Source organism: Muscardinus avellanarius (genome assembly GCF_963383645.1).
Source record: "Muscardinus avellanarius genome assembly, chromosome: 10".
NCBI lineage: Eukaryota > Metazoa > Chordata > Mammalia > Rodentia > Gliridae > Muscardinus > Muscardinus avellanarius.
Genome location: NC_137796.1, coordinates 17083320 through 17096386, shown reverse-complemented (window position 1 = coordinate 17096386; position 13067 = coordinate 17083320). Strand labels below are relative to the sequence as shown.

The window sequence follows — 13067 nt, the reverse complement described above, 5'->3', positions numbered from 1 at the left end:
AAGAGAGCACTGTCTGTGTGCTCTCTTGGACTGTCTGCCCTGTTTCTTTTCACAAATCATGATAATAAAAAAAAGTTATTCTTTAGGACTAGTCATTAGAAATGTATCTTCCAAAATAATGGACGGCAGTTTTCCCTCATTGGATAAAAGTGGGTGGAGGCTCACTACAAAACTCTTGAGGTATTTGTGGTTAAGAAATGTTCTCAGTAGCTACAGATTCATCCAGCGTCTTCAGGGTCCTGTTTGTTTTTTAGGCCACAGTCTCAGATAAAAAGACAGTATGTGCCCTTGGTTCCCAGCAATGTGCCTAAGTCTTCGGGGCCTGGTGGCTTCACTCTCAGCCAGCATGCAGCCTGGGCAAAGGCCTGGGAGCCTGGCCGACATCACCCCGGAGTGCAGGGAACTATGGTTACTCACTCAGGATAGCCTTACTGCTGATAGCTATCATCAGCCTTACAGTGCAGGAAGAATTTTCACTCCAGCGTCCTAAGAAGGGGAGTGCTCCCTCTCTGCAAATCAAATGCCTTTGGCAGTCATCTGTTAGTTTGATTTAAAGGGGAAAAAAATCAACCATTTCCAATCTTTTTGCCTGTCATATGCCACTTTTGAAAGGTAAGGAAACATTGGGCATGGGTTTTTGGGGGGTAGGCGTGGAGGAGGAGAGCCCGCTGTATATGTCACCTTTTCTACTGTCTTCTGCCTGCTTTGACATCCTTATTCTTTTGGGAGTTCTCCACTGACTAGGTTTTTGTTTTTGTTTTGTGTTGCTGGAGATGGAACCCAGGGGCATTCTACCTCCAAGCTATACCCCAGCCCTATTTTATTCTTTTGTTTGGAAACAGGGTCTCACTAAGTTACTGAGGATAAATTGCTGAGGCTGTCTTGAACTTGCCATCCTCCTGACTCAATCTCCCAAGTACTGGGATTACAAGTATGTGCCACGACGCCTGGATCAACTGACTATTTTTAATGTGATATTTAAATTAGAATGTGAAGAACTGCAGTCAACCCGAACTGAGCAGATTGATTTCTTTCCCATCTCAGTGAGTGTATTCTGTTGCCTTCCTGTGGAAAGCCAGTACATGTGGTTTTGTTTGGTTGTATTGGGGAATGGGGGCTAATGGGCAAGGAAGTAGGTAGGTTGTGGCAGCATCACAAGTTAGAAGTGCTGGTGAATATTTTTGCTAAGATGAACCCCACCTTCCAATCTGGAGAGGGAAAGCAAGTGGGAGAATGTAAGGCTGCTTATTCAGAGGAGAATTAATAGGTTAAAAGAGAACCAAAAAGTGCCTAATTCTTATTATTTATTATTTTTGGTGCTGGGGATTGAACTCATAGTCATCATACCTCTGAGTTACACCAGTCATATTTGATTTTTTATTTGAAAACAGTCTCTCCAAGTTGCCGAGGCTGGTCTCAAATCTGTGATCCTCCTGTCTTAACTCTTCAAGTAATGGGATTACAAGCATGTGCCACTGTGCCCATCTGAGCCAAATGACTTAGGACATAAAGGGTAGTGTATCTCCCATTCATAAAAAGGGACAGATGCAAGGTTTACAGCACTGGGCACTTCTGCTTACCCCACCGCCACTTAGGTTCCACGCTGATAGGAGGTATTTAAAGAAAGCTCCAACTCCTTAGGTCGCCAGTGTAAAGTAACTGCCTTACTCCTTGGCTGGTCTACATTTATTTATTTTGCAGTACTGGAGATGGAACCCAGGGGCATTCTACCTCCGAGCAACACCCTAGCCATATTTTTTATTCTTTACTTTGTGGTTTTTTTTTTTTTTTTTTTTTTTTTTTTATGGTACTGGGGTTCCTAGAAGCCCTTCTACCTCCGGGCTACACTCACAGACCTATTTTTTACTTATTTTTATTTAGAAACAGAGTCTCTTAAGCCAGCACAGCTGGCTTCGAACCTGCGCAATCTTCCTGTCTCCGCCTCCTAAGTGCGGGGATTACAAGCGTGCGCCACCACGCCCGGCATCTTTACTTTGAAACAGGGTCTCACTGAGTTGCAAAGGGTCTCACTAAAGAGCTGAGGCTGTCCGCGAACCAGGATCCTCCTGTCTCAGCCTCCTGAATGCTGGGATTACAAGCATGCACCACCACACCCGGCAACTGGTCTACATTTAATGTTTGTGAACAGAGGGAGGCTAAGATGCCTTAAATATTAACTCACTTTGCTGGCCAAAGAGATATACATTCAGGAAATTCTTATATAATAACTGGAGTCCGGTGAGAGAGAGAGAGAGTCTCTCCTCTCCTCTCCTCTCCTCTCCTCTCCTCTCCTCTCCTCTCTCTCTCCTCTCTCCTCTCTCTTCTCTCTCTTCTCTTCTCTTCTCTTCTCTTCTCTTCTCTTCTCTCTCTTTCTCTCTCTCTCTCTCATGTGCTGAACACCCCGGGCCCTTCATATGCCTCTGCTACTGAGGTACACTCCTAGCCCACTGATTCATCTTTAAAACCTGTGGATCATAGAAGATATACTTCTGAGTCTGTACAGAAGTAAAACTGAAAGCGGAAAATATTCCTTTGTAAGGTTTTCAGCTGGTGATTTGGACTTCCAAATATAGTATAGGAAGTAAGAGCTTTAGGCCTTGAAATTCCTCTTAAGTAGAAAACTGAACAAAGGCAGCAGAAAACAACTGGGGTGAGATAGAAATTGAGGTAAGGAAAGGCAAAGCATTGTTAAAATAAGAGGAATGCCTTAGTGCATTTCCCCACACTTTGGGCATTTTATAAACTGCATGTTTAAAGTAGTTTTGTCCTTGATGTTAGGTTTCTGTTTGGGGCACTACAGGCTGCTGCTCATACTTGGTTCTACTGAAATATTTTATGTGAGACCGGCTTAGGAACGGTCTTTTTTTTGCCAGTCTAATGCAAATGGTTTAAAATTTCACTTTTCTCATTTACTAGTTGGTAATCTGATATGTGAATGAATAACTCACCTTTACTCTGAAGATCCAGATAGTAAATTAGACTGAGACAAATTCTTGGAATATTGAAAGTAAGAAGCTACCCATTTTTTGTGTTGTTTTGTTTTTGAAGCTTTCTTCTGAGCATGAAAACTTTCTTGTGGAATTTTATTCAGAACCACGGCAAAAGTGGATCTTTTCTGTTTGAAGGGTTGGGGGAAGAAGTGAAGTTTTTTTTTACCATGGAAATGTAGACCAAGAGGAAAAGTGACTTCCTAGGATCACGCAGTGATTTGTCAAAGGCCAAGACAGAAGGGTTTCCAAAGCTCTGGGAGTCCTCGGGGTTGAAAGCTGGATTGTGCACGAGTGTGTGTTTATCTGAGGTACGTCCACGTTGCGCAGCTGATTCCCAAAGGGCCCCATGATTCCTTGGATGCCTGTTGCACTCGTTGACTCAGGAGGGAGTTCAGGCCCTGGCTGAAAGCCTGGAAATTCCATAGGCGTCATTAAACATGACTTGGCGTTCAGCGGTATGTGAAGAATGACAGTAGAAGCTGACTGTGAGGCTGCAAAGTTTTAGCCAGACATGGTGGCACACGCCTGTAATCCCAAGCAACCCTGGAGGCTGAGGCGGGAGAATCTCAAGCTCAGGGCCAGCCTGGTCAACTTAGTTAGACTCTGTCTCAGAATAGAGATGCAGCCCAGGGGTGAGCATCTAAGCCTTGGTCTTAATCTCCAGTACTGCCAACATAAAATAGACTGTGGAACTATGAGGCACCGAAAATCTTGTTAGAACTCGTGGTGGGGAAAGTGGACTTTTATTTTTAGACCTTATTTGAATTTCATGGCAAATTATGTAATTTCCATAATTGTCAATAAAAGCCCTGGTGATTTTCCATAACTAAGTGTGGATCCAGTGCAACTGAACTGCTCCACAAATCCTTGCTAATATTTTCCTTAAAAGAAAATCATGGTGCTACAAAACTGCCACCAGCTGCTTCCCATTAGGAATGTGGTTAGCAGATGTGGGTTTTCGTAGTCATAATGCATGAGAGAGTTAATCCATTTTTGTGGGTTTCATATGGATAGCGATTTATCTTGGCAGGATGAATTAAAATGTGCTTGCATCAGCTGAAGTATATGTGCACCTTTCCTCGTACTACACGTTTATATTGGAGAGGAAATACGTTGTAGGATATTTCTCCTAGAAGGCAAAGGAATGCTGTCCACTAAAAGGGACAACTATCCGGGCGTCGTGGCGCACACTTGTCATCCCAGTACTTGGGAGGCTGAGACAGGAGGGTCACAGGAGTGAAGCCAGCCTCAACAACTTTGTGAGGCTGTCAGCAACTTAGCGAGACCTCATTTCCAAATAAAAAATTAAAATAGGGCTGGGGGGAGGGTAGCTGGATGTAGAATGCCCCTGGGTTCAATTCCCAGCATACCTAAGAAAAGATAACTCATCTCACAGTCTTCTAACTGGGGAAGAATTATGCGTCAGTAATTTTTCAGAATTGGATTGGTTATTTTACAAGCTTATTTCCCCCCTTAGCCTCTTAGAAGTAATTGAGCAGCTCCTGCCTTTGTTCTTCTGGCAGCCTTTGTAGCAGTGACCTTCAGGCCTGCTAAGGGCTGCAGTTTTGCCTGGGGCACTCCTTGCTTATGAAATTACACAACATTCAACCCTTGGAAGCAACCCCAAAGCCACTAATTCTTTTCTTTGTTGGACTCTTGGCAGCTTATGCTCCCTTTTAGCCAAAGTGTAGCTTTATACAAGATCTGTTTTTCCCTAGAATTAATTTGGCCTTTTGCTCTTTATGCTTGGAATCAAATGGCATTCATGGCAGACGGCTTCATAGATGAAGTATAGAATCTCACCTGGAAGGCTGTCACAAGGTTTTATTTTTGCTGCTGCTGCAAGTCAACAGGTAATGGCTGCAGCTGTTTGGGGGGATTGGACCAGGAGCATTCTGCCTCTGAGCTCTGCCCCCAGTTCTTGAGTTGTGTTTTTTGTTTTTTGTGTTTTGTTTTGGTACTGGGGATAGAACCCAGAGGCATATTATCTCCAAGCTATTACCCCCTGCCTGATTTTATGTCTTATTTTGAAACAAGGGTCTCATTAGATTGCTGAGAGCCTTGTGAAATTGTTGAGGCTGCCTTTGAAACTGAGGTCCACCACGCCTGGCTCAATCCTCTTTTTTTTTCTTTTTTTCTTTTTTGTGGTACTGGGGGTAGAACCCGGGGGCTTTTTACTTCCGGGCTACACCTCCAGGCCTATTTTATAATTTATTTGGATCCCTCACTAAGTAGCTGAGGCTGGCTTTGAACCTGTGCGATCCTCCTGTCTCAGCCTCCCACGTGCTAGGATTACAAGCGTGCGCCATCATGCCCAGTTCAATTCTGTTTTTTCTTTTTTTTTTTGGGAAGTAGGTTCTCACTACGTTGCTGACATCCTCACTAAGTTTCTGAGACTACCTTTGAACCTGCGATCCTCCTGTCTGCCTCCCAAATACTCGGGTTATAGACATACGCCGTCACACCTGGCTGTGGCCATGCTGTGTGTGTGTGTAGGGATACTGGGGATTGAACCCAGGGCATTCTACCTCTGAGCTACACCCTCAGCCCTATTTTTATTTTATTTTATTTTTTGTGGTACTAGGGATGGAACCCAGGGGCATTCTACCTCTGAACTCACTCCCAGCCCTATTTTTTTATTTATTTTGAAGCAGGGTCTCACTGAGTTGCAAAGGGCCTCACTAAGTAATAGCTGAGGCTGTCCGCAAACTGCGATCATCCCATCTCAACCTCCCAAATGCTGGGATTACAAGCGTGCGCCACCACGCCTGACTTTTTATTTTTTATTTTTATTTTTTTGCAGTACTGGGATGGACCCCAGGGGCATTCTACCTCTGAGCTACACCAACTCTAATTTTTTATTCTTTATTTTGAAACAGGGTCTCACTGTGTTGCAATGGGCCTCACTAAGTAGCTGAGGCTGTCTGTGAACCATGATCCTTCTGTCTCAGCCTCCCAAATGCTGGGATTACAAGCGTGTGCCATCACACCCAGCACTAGTTTTTATTTTGTAACAAGGTCTTGATAGGTTGATGAGTCTCACTACTTGTTGAGGTTGTCTTTGAATCTGGAATCCTCCTGTCTCGGCCTCCCAAGTCCTGGGATTATTGGCATGTGCCACCACATCCAGTTTAGCCATACTTTATTTGGTGCTAGGGACTGAACTCAGATGTTTTGACTTCAAGCCATACCGCATAGGTTCTATTTTTTTATTTTTTTTTTTATTTTGAATCAGGGTCTTACTATATTGCTGTTGCTGAGGATTATCTGCAATATTACCTGCAATCCTTCTGTTTCAGCTTCTCAAGTACTAGGATGACAGGCTTGGGCATACTTTTTTTGTGTGTGTGGTACTAGGAATGGAATCCAGGGCCCTTCTACCTCCAAGGTACAATCCCAGACCTATTTTATATTTTTATTTGGAAACAGGGTCTCACTAAGTTGTGGATGGCTTCGCTAAGTAGCTGAGACTGGCTGTGAACCTGTGATCCTCCTGTCTCAGCCTCCCAAGTACTGGCATTACAGTCGTGTTCCACCTGGCTTCAGCCATACTCTTAATTATGCTATATTCTGCTAGGAGGGAGAAGGAAAAAGAAAATGACCATCAGGTTTCAAGAGAGCATAGACTCAGAGCTTGTGTCATAGAATTGCAGGATGAAGCCATAGAACCCAGCGAGCTAACATAACCCCATGTTTTACTCATTTTAAAGTAATGATTTCTGCCTTTTCTAAAAATTGTAAGGTTCAAGCAGAAGACAATAGATACTGATAGCTGAGAGAAATGAATGGTTATTAGGAATTATCTCAGCCATTCTCTGTTTTAGAGGTAGATAAAATAACATGCCTGCTCAAAGAATTATCTGGGCTTGTCTTGCTGTCCTTAGCAAACTATGGAAACAGATGTGTACTCTTTTTTATTTCAGATTTCATTATCCACAGTAAGTAGATTTCCACTGACGACTTGAGATTTCCTAGAGGGTAATTTTCACCCTGCAAGGAACCAATAACCTTTAGAGGGATTATTTGAAAAGACTCTGCAGCGCAGGAAGCAGTGATTTCAATCAGTCACATGTTTAATGAGTTCCTTCTCTGCAAGGCAATATCTTTAGAATAGCGGGGAATAAAAGTAAGTTGATAGGTGGTCTGTGCCCTCCTGTGGTTTATAATCTACTTGGGCAAACCAGCCAAGCATAGAATTAAATTGCTGAAAGGAAAAATCCCAGTGAACTGGGTGGTCAGGGAAAGCTGGACAAAAAGGAGCCGAATGGGAATGCGGTGGAAGGGGACCGAAGTTGTTTGGAAAGTCTCAGGTGAGATTTGGTGAGGCCGGGCATAGTGGCGCATGCTTGTAATCTCAGTACTTGGGAGGCTGAGACAGGAGGATTGTAGGTTTACAGCCAGCCAAGCTACTTAGGCCCTCCACCACTTAGTAAGATCCTTTTTCAAAATAAAGAATAAAAAATAGGGCTGGAGGTATAGTTTGGTGGTAGAATGCCCCTGGGTTCCATCCCCAGAACCATAATAAAAACCACAAAATCGGATTGGGAGTATAGTTTGAAGTATCATGCCACACCAAAAAAAGTAGTGATGGAAAAGAGTGTTGGAAAGTTCATTTGGATTCTGATGGAGAGCCTGTGTGAATATAGCTTGATAGTTTGGGAATTTTTAATGGATATATTAAAAAAATTTTTTTTTGGTACTGGGGAGGGAACCCAGGGGCATTCTACCTTCGAGCTACACTCCCATTTCTATTTTTTATTTTGAAACAGGATCTCACTGAGTTGCAAAGGGCCTCACTAAGTAGCTGAGGCCATCGGTGAACTGCGATCCTTCAGTCACAGCCTCTCAAATGCTGGGACTACAAGCCTGTGTCACCATGCCTGGCTGGCTTTATTTTATTTATTTATTTATTTATTTTTGGTGGGCTCTATTTTTAATATTTTTTGAAACAGGGTCTCACTAAGTTATGGGGGCCTCACTAAGTAGCTGAGGCTGTCCGTGAACCGTGATCCTCTGGTCTCAGCCTCCCAAATGCTGGGATTACAAGCATGTACCACCATACCCGGCTCTTATTTTATTTTTTTATTTTTGCGGTACTGAGAATGGAACCCAGGGGCATTCTACCTCTGAGACACACACACACACGCTCTATTTTTTTATTCTTTTTTTTTTTTTTTTTTTTTTTTGTGTGTGTGTGTGTGGTACTGGGGGTGGAACCCAGAGGCTTCCTACCTCCGGGCTATACTCCCAGACCTTTTTTATATTTTATTTGGAAACAGGGTCTCACTAAGTTGCCGGAAGCCTCACTGAGTAGCTGAGGCTGGCTTCAAACCCATGCGATCCTCCTGTCTCAGCCTCCCAAGCGTGGGGATTACAAGCGTGCACCACCACGCCCAGTTTTATTCTCTATTTTGAAACAGGGTTTCACTGATTTGCAGAAGGCCTCCTAAGTAGCTGAGGCTGTCTGCAAACTGCGATCCTTCTGCCGGGCGTGGTGGCGCACGCTTGTAATCCCCACACTTGGGAGGCAGAGACAGGAGGATCGCGCAGGTTCGAAGCTAGTCGTGCGCGCTGGCTTAGGAGACCCTGTTTCCAAATAAAAATGTAAAAATAGGTCTGGGAGTGTAGCCCGGAGATAGAAGGGCTTCCAGGAACCCCAGTACCACCAAAAAAAAAAAAAAAAAAAACTGCGATCCTTCTGTCTCAGCCCTCCAAATGGTGGGATTACAAGTGTGTGCCACCACACCTGGCTCTGGCTGGCTTTATTTAAAATAAATTTTTAAGGAAACACTCAGTCTAAATACCATTCTCTACTATCTTCCCTGGTTCACCGGGTTAAATATTTTGTTATATAACTTGGCTGTCTTACGTAAGCGCCCTTACTATTAGTTAGATCTGTTACTTCCTCCATTGACAAAGGCCCTTGCTGCTCTTTGGGAAGAACTTTCAGCTCTTCCCTTTTGCTAATAAAGGTGTCCTCAAGTGCCCAACCTCTGTGTGATGACATGTGCAGAAGTGTTAAAAATAGTGCTCGTCCTCTAAGGGCTCAACCGCCAGATGCTCTCTAACAAGCAGAAATTTCACATTGCTCAGGCCTCTGGGGACTCATGCCTCAGCTGGAGCAGAGCCAGATGTGTGTGACTGCAGGTGCACCGGGCACATTGGGACCTGCTGGAACAACTGGCTTCACCGCAGTTGATTTAGGAGAGGACTGGAGGGTTGTGCTTTCGCTGATGTGTGCAGTTTGGAAAATCTAGCTCCACTAATTACCATGAAGATTCTGCTCTAAGTTTTTTGTTTGTTTGTTTTTTGGTAAGATAACTTTTCTCAGTTTGAATTATTGCTTCACTTGGGCTCTAGATCTCTCCCAGCCTCTGCTTTTGATTGTCTTAACACCTGGTACAGGAGGCTCTTTGGATTTCTGCGTGCACATGAATATGCTTTCCCTAAGAGTGGTGCATGACTAGAGTTTACAGGCCTCGATGTGCATTTCCTGAGCAAAAAAGTACAAAGCTCCTCTTTCAGGGATTGGTGCACACCCGTTCTGCCTACCCCCTCTCCCTACCCAAATGAGAATATCGGGATTTCGCTTTTACTGCTGAAGGAAAATTGGAGGGCACCTTGACCTCATGATTCTCCAGATTTTGCTGAGAACTTGCTTTCTCAGCGGTGTGGTTTCTGGACCCTGGTTTTTGAGGTCTGTGTGAACAGAGCATGGGCCGAGGAGGCTGGGGAGCTGAATTTGTTTCTGCTTTTTTTTTCTTTTCCTTGACAGTACTCGGATGGAAGCCAAGGGCATTGTACCTCTGAGCTACACCCCCCAGCCCTAGTTTTTAGTCTTTTTTGTTTTGAAACAGGGTCTCACTGAGTTGCAAAGGGCCTCGCTAAGTAGCTGAGGCTGTCTGCGAACTGTGATCCTCTGGTCTCCTCCCTGATGCTGGGATTACAAGCCGTGTGCCCAGCTTATTTCTGCTTCTTCACTGTGGACTGTAGGCCAGAGTCTTTGGCTCTCTAGGCCTCAGTGTTTTTCTCAGCTCCTCTAGGCCATGTAGTTGGAAGAAGTGGGTGGATTATATCACTAATGTCTTTGAATAAAACTCCAGCAAGCTCTGCAGATGCACAGAAGTGGCTCATGGCCTTTGGTTTTGAGGTATCTCTGAATTTGATGAAAGTAATGGGCTCCAAAAAATACCTCTACCAAATACTGCACGTAATTTCTGGGGATGTGCATCTACATGTGCCCCAACAAAAAGTGATGGCCTCCAGGCGAAGAAAGTCAGGTGTACACAGTCAAGTCCAAACTCTTCAGTACTTGAGTATGTGAAGCTTTCACGCTCCTTTCACGGATCCTGTGCTCTGTTCCCCTTGGAATTCTGGCCTCTTCCTAAGTAACCATCTGTGATGATTCATTTTGTATGTTGACTGGGCTAAAGAGTGCTTGGATAGCTGTTAAAACATTATTTCTGGGTGAGAAATAACTCATTCTGGGCAAGATTAGCGTTTGAATGGTAGACTGAGTAAAGATTGCCTCCCCCAACTTGGATAAGCATCACCCAGTTGAGGGCTAGACTAGAACCAAACGCAGAGTACAGGCAGATTCACCCACTGCTTGAGCTGGGTCATCCTGTCCTCATCTGTGACTTAAAACTTTTATATTTTGGTTCTGGAGGCTGAACTCAGATCCATTCTACCTCTGAGCTATACTCCAACCTTATTTTATTTTATTTTTTTTTTTTATGTTTTGAGACAGGGTCTTGCTATGTTGCTGCCCTCAAACCTACAACCCTCCTGTCTCAGCCTCCCAAGTACGGGGATCACAGCTGTGCACCACTATATCTGGTCCTCCTCATCCCCGCCATCTCCCCATGGTAGTGGGGATTGAACCCCGTGGCATTTTACCTTCATGCTACACTCTCAGCCTGATTTTATTATATGGAAACAAGGTCTTGCTAGGTTGATGAAAGTCTTACTACTTGCTGAGGCTGTCCTTAAACCTTCCATCCTTCCTTTTTCCTTCTTAGCCTCCCAAGTTGTGCTACCATGCCCAGCTTTTTTTTTTTTTTTTTTTTTTTTTTTAGACCTATGTCATTGTCTCCGGTCTTTCTGGGATTCCAGTTTGCAGGTGGCAGATTATGGCGGTTTACCTTCCATAATCTGGTGGCAAATCCTTCATGATAAATCTGTATGTCCTATTGGTCTGTTCCTGTAGAGAACCCTAAAACACCATTCTGCAAATATCTTTGAGGCCTGCCTATTGTGGTTGAAGACTCGGTCTCCTGTAATTATAGGCAAGTAACAGGTGATTACAAAGCAGAGTGAGAAAGTCTTGCATTCATGCCTGTAAACCTTAAGCTTGTGTCTTCTGTGAAGCTGACCACAGGCCCAACCAAAAGTTCTTTTGCATTCTGCTTTGGGGCGTTTTCTACAGTCTCTTAACCACACAGCATCACACCTCCTTGGCTGCTTCTGTGCTTTCCTTTCCCTCTAGACCACAACCTCTCAGCTGTGGTGCATATTATTTATTCAGCTTATCTCCAGGGCCTCAAAAAAAAAAAAAAAAAAAAAAAAGACCTCAAGTGCTCAGTACCGAAGAAATGAACCAATCAATGCAAGAATGAACGTGCTACTCCGTTCTGCCGGCGTGCAAAGTGCTCCATGCTGACTTTACTCTCCGTGCCGGGGCAGCTCCCGAGGTGGAGATGAGCCTGAGCGGGGAGAACGCGAGATCGAGCCCCGCCGCGGCCGCGCAGCCCACGTCCGGCGAAGCGCAGGGAACCCAACTCCGACCCCGCCCGGAAGCGGCCGCCGCCCCGCCCCTCCGGGAGGTGGGCGTGGCCTGCATAATAACCCGCGGGGAGGGGCCGGCCCCGCCCCCTCGGCGGGAAGGGGGAAGCGCCAGGCGGCCGGGCTGGAATGAGGGTAGCTGCGGCGCCGGCGGCAGCGGCGGCGGCGGCGGGAGCGGGGCCGGCCATGGCGGTGTGGACGCGGGCCACCAAAGCGGGGCTGGTGGAGCTGCTCCTGCGGGAGCGCTGGGTCCGCGTGGTGGCCGAGCTGAGCGGCGAGAGCCTGAGCCTGACGGGCGACGCCGCGGCGGCCGAGCCCGAGCCCGCGGCCGGCGCCTTCAACGGCCTGGCCAACGGCGGCGGCGCCGGCGACTCGCTGCCCGCCAGCCCGAGCCGCGGCCTGGGGCCCCCCAGCCCGCCCCGGGGCCCCGCGGGCGAGGCGGGCGCGTCGCCGCCCGTGCGCCGGGTGCTGGTGGTGAAGCAGGAGGCGGGCGGCCTGGGCATCAGCATCAAGGGCGGCCGCGAGAACCGGATGCCGATCCTCATCTCCAAGATCTTCCCGGGGCTGGCGGCCGACCAGAGCCGGGCGCTGCGGCTGGGCGACGCCATCCTGTCGGTGAACGGCACGGACCTGCGCCAGGCCACCCACGACCAGGCCGTGCAGGCGCTGAAGCGCGCGGGCAAGGAGGTGCTGCTGGAGGGTGAGCGCGGCCGGCGGGCGGCGGGCGCGGGCGGCGGGCTCGGGCGCGCACTTTGTTTCGGCCTCTCTGCGCCCCTTTTGCAGGAGGAGCCGGCTCTTCCCTCCGCGTCCCCCCTTCAGACCCCCTGGCGGAAAAACGGGTGCGCCTTGCAGGAAAAGTTGAGCAGCCTCCGAAGTGTAGGGCTCGCACGCCCTGAGCAACTCTGCCGAGGTTTAGCAAAAAGCGGCCGCGTCCGAAGGCGCACCCCCCTCCGCCCGCTAAGCCGACACTAAGAACCGAGGGTGGCCGATCGGCCGGAGTCGAGCAGTTCTCCTTTTGCCTGCTGAGAAGTGTCGGGCTGGCGCTTTCTTCACTCGCTTCTGGCTCCCCGGGCGGGCGGGTCTATTAAAAAAAAAAAAAAATCCATCCACACCGATGCCAGCAGTATGCTTGGGCAAACCACCAAAGCGCCGTTTAATTTATGGGAATTTAACCCGTCATTGCCTCTCAACAATAACTAAAGGAGATCATAGCACTTCGTTGAAGCCAGAGAGCTGAAGCAGCAAGTTTGTGTGGTTAATGAGCCTTGTTCAACAGTGGAGGCTCACGTGTTT

General features: G+C 46.8%; 1 protein-coding gene across 1 annotated transcript in view; it reads left to right on the top strand.

Annotated features, from left to right (window-relative positions):
* Positions 1-11930: 11930 nt before the first annotated feature.
* The window catches only part of SNTB2 (syntrophin beta 2), a gene marked incomplete at its 3' end in the record, with an annotated part of 83946 nt that continues 82809 nt past the window's right edge, over positions 11931-13067 (top strand). Inside the window, exon 1 of the mRNA XM_080703169.1 lies at positions 11931-12474. Coding sequence (XP_080559295.1) covers positions 11961-12474 — 514 coding nt within the window. The 5' untranslated portion in view covers positions 11931-11960. The remainder of the gene's footprint in view (positions 12475-13067) is intronic.